General features: G+C 47.8%; 1 protein-coding gene across 1 annotated transcript; it reads right to left on the bottom strand.

The window, feature by feature from the left end:
• Positions 1-5: 5 nt before the first annotated feature.
• Positions 6-1,163, bottom strand: HMGB1 (high mobility group box 1; the record flags this gene model as incomplete). Its single annotated transcript, XM_013007767.1, has 2 exons — positions 6-116; positions 990-1,163. Coding segments are annotated over 2 exons (285 nt in total), but the record flags the coding sequence as incomplete, so codon positions are not given.
• Position 1,164: the final 1 nt, after the last annotated feature.

Here is a 1,164-nt window from a genome sequence, read left to right as displayed (position 1 = left end):
TCTTCCTCGTCATCTTCGTCCTCCTCTTCCTCCTTCTTTTTCTTGCTTTTCTCGGCCTTGACGACTCCCTTTTTGGCAGCATCGGGCTTCCCTTTAGCCCGGTACGCGGCGATATCCTTAGGATGGGAGGGAAGATGGCAGAGAGGGGGGAAACACATAAATCACATAACTTAAGAGCCCACTTTATTCCCAAAGCCCACCCCCCATGCTGTAGACCCCAATAACCAGGACTTTCGAGGATCACATAAAAACACAAAGGTAAATTAATTAGCAACTCCCCACTTGTGGAACGGCGAGGTCGAGTATTTGCCAGGTTCTGCCTCGTTGAAGTGCAATTACCCACTACAGCCCTACTGCGGTCTACTACAACCAGAAAGCAGGGCTTTGATGAACGGGTAAACACTGCCACCTTCTGAATGCAAAAAAGCAATCTACAGGTCTGCAGTGCCAGCCTGCAATCTCTAAGAGTTTTGTAAAAGCATCTTCAGGAAAACGAAAAAGTATCTGCCAGGCACCACGACATAAAGAAGCACCCGGAAAGGAAATGCATGGCTAGAAACAAGACTTCAGGTTAAAAGCTACATTTTCACAGCCAAGCCCAAGGAGAGGCTCCAGCCCCCGCCGCTAATATATCGGATAGCTCAAGATAGTGGAAAACCTGCGACTCGGGAAAGCTACCACCCCGCTTCACCATTCAGATGCATTTCAGTCAAAGCAACTCTCAAAAACCCCATCTTGTACAGAGCCTAGAGTACAGTAAATTGGAAGTATTAACAATGTATTGGGTCTGTAGCCTCCGAAAGAAGGTGATTAAAGGCCATAGTAAAAATTACATACAAGGAAGACATTTAACTGTGTTCGTAAAGAATATCCCCATCTCAAACCCTTCAAGCACATAACTGCGGAATTTTAAGGGGGTGACAAGGCCAACTAGTTGACGTGCCTCTCCATCACCCTACCAAGCCAAACCTGTGTGCGATGCCTCTCACCTTTTCATATTTCTCCTTCAGCTTGGCGGCCTTCTTCTCGTAAGGCTGCTTGTCATCGGCCGCAGTGTTATTCCACATCTCTCCCAACTTCTTCGCAACGTCCCCGATGGACAGGCCAGGGTGCTCGCCTTTGATTTTGGGGCGATACTCAGAGCAGAACAAGAAAAAGGCCGAA

Source organism: Echinops telfairi, unplaced genomic scaffold, assembly GCF_000313985.2.
Source record: "Echinops telfairi isolate 266 unplaced genomic scaffold, ASM31398v2 ScPeMD7_2565;HRSCAF=3150, whole genome shotgun sequence".
Lineage (NCBI taxonomy): Eukaryota > Metazoa > Chordata > Mammalia > Afrosoricida > Tenrecidae > Echinops > Echinops telfairi.
Note: the sequence above shows the minus strand (reverse complement) of the source record. Positions and strands in the feature narration are given on the sequence as shown.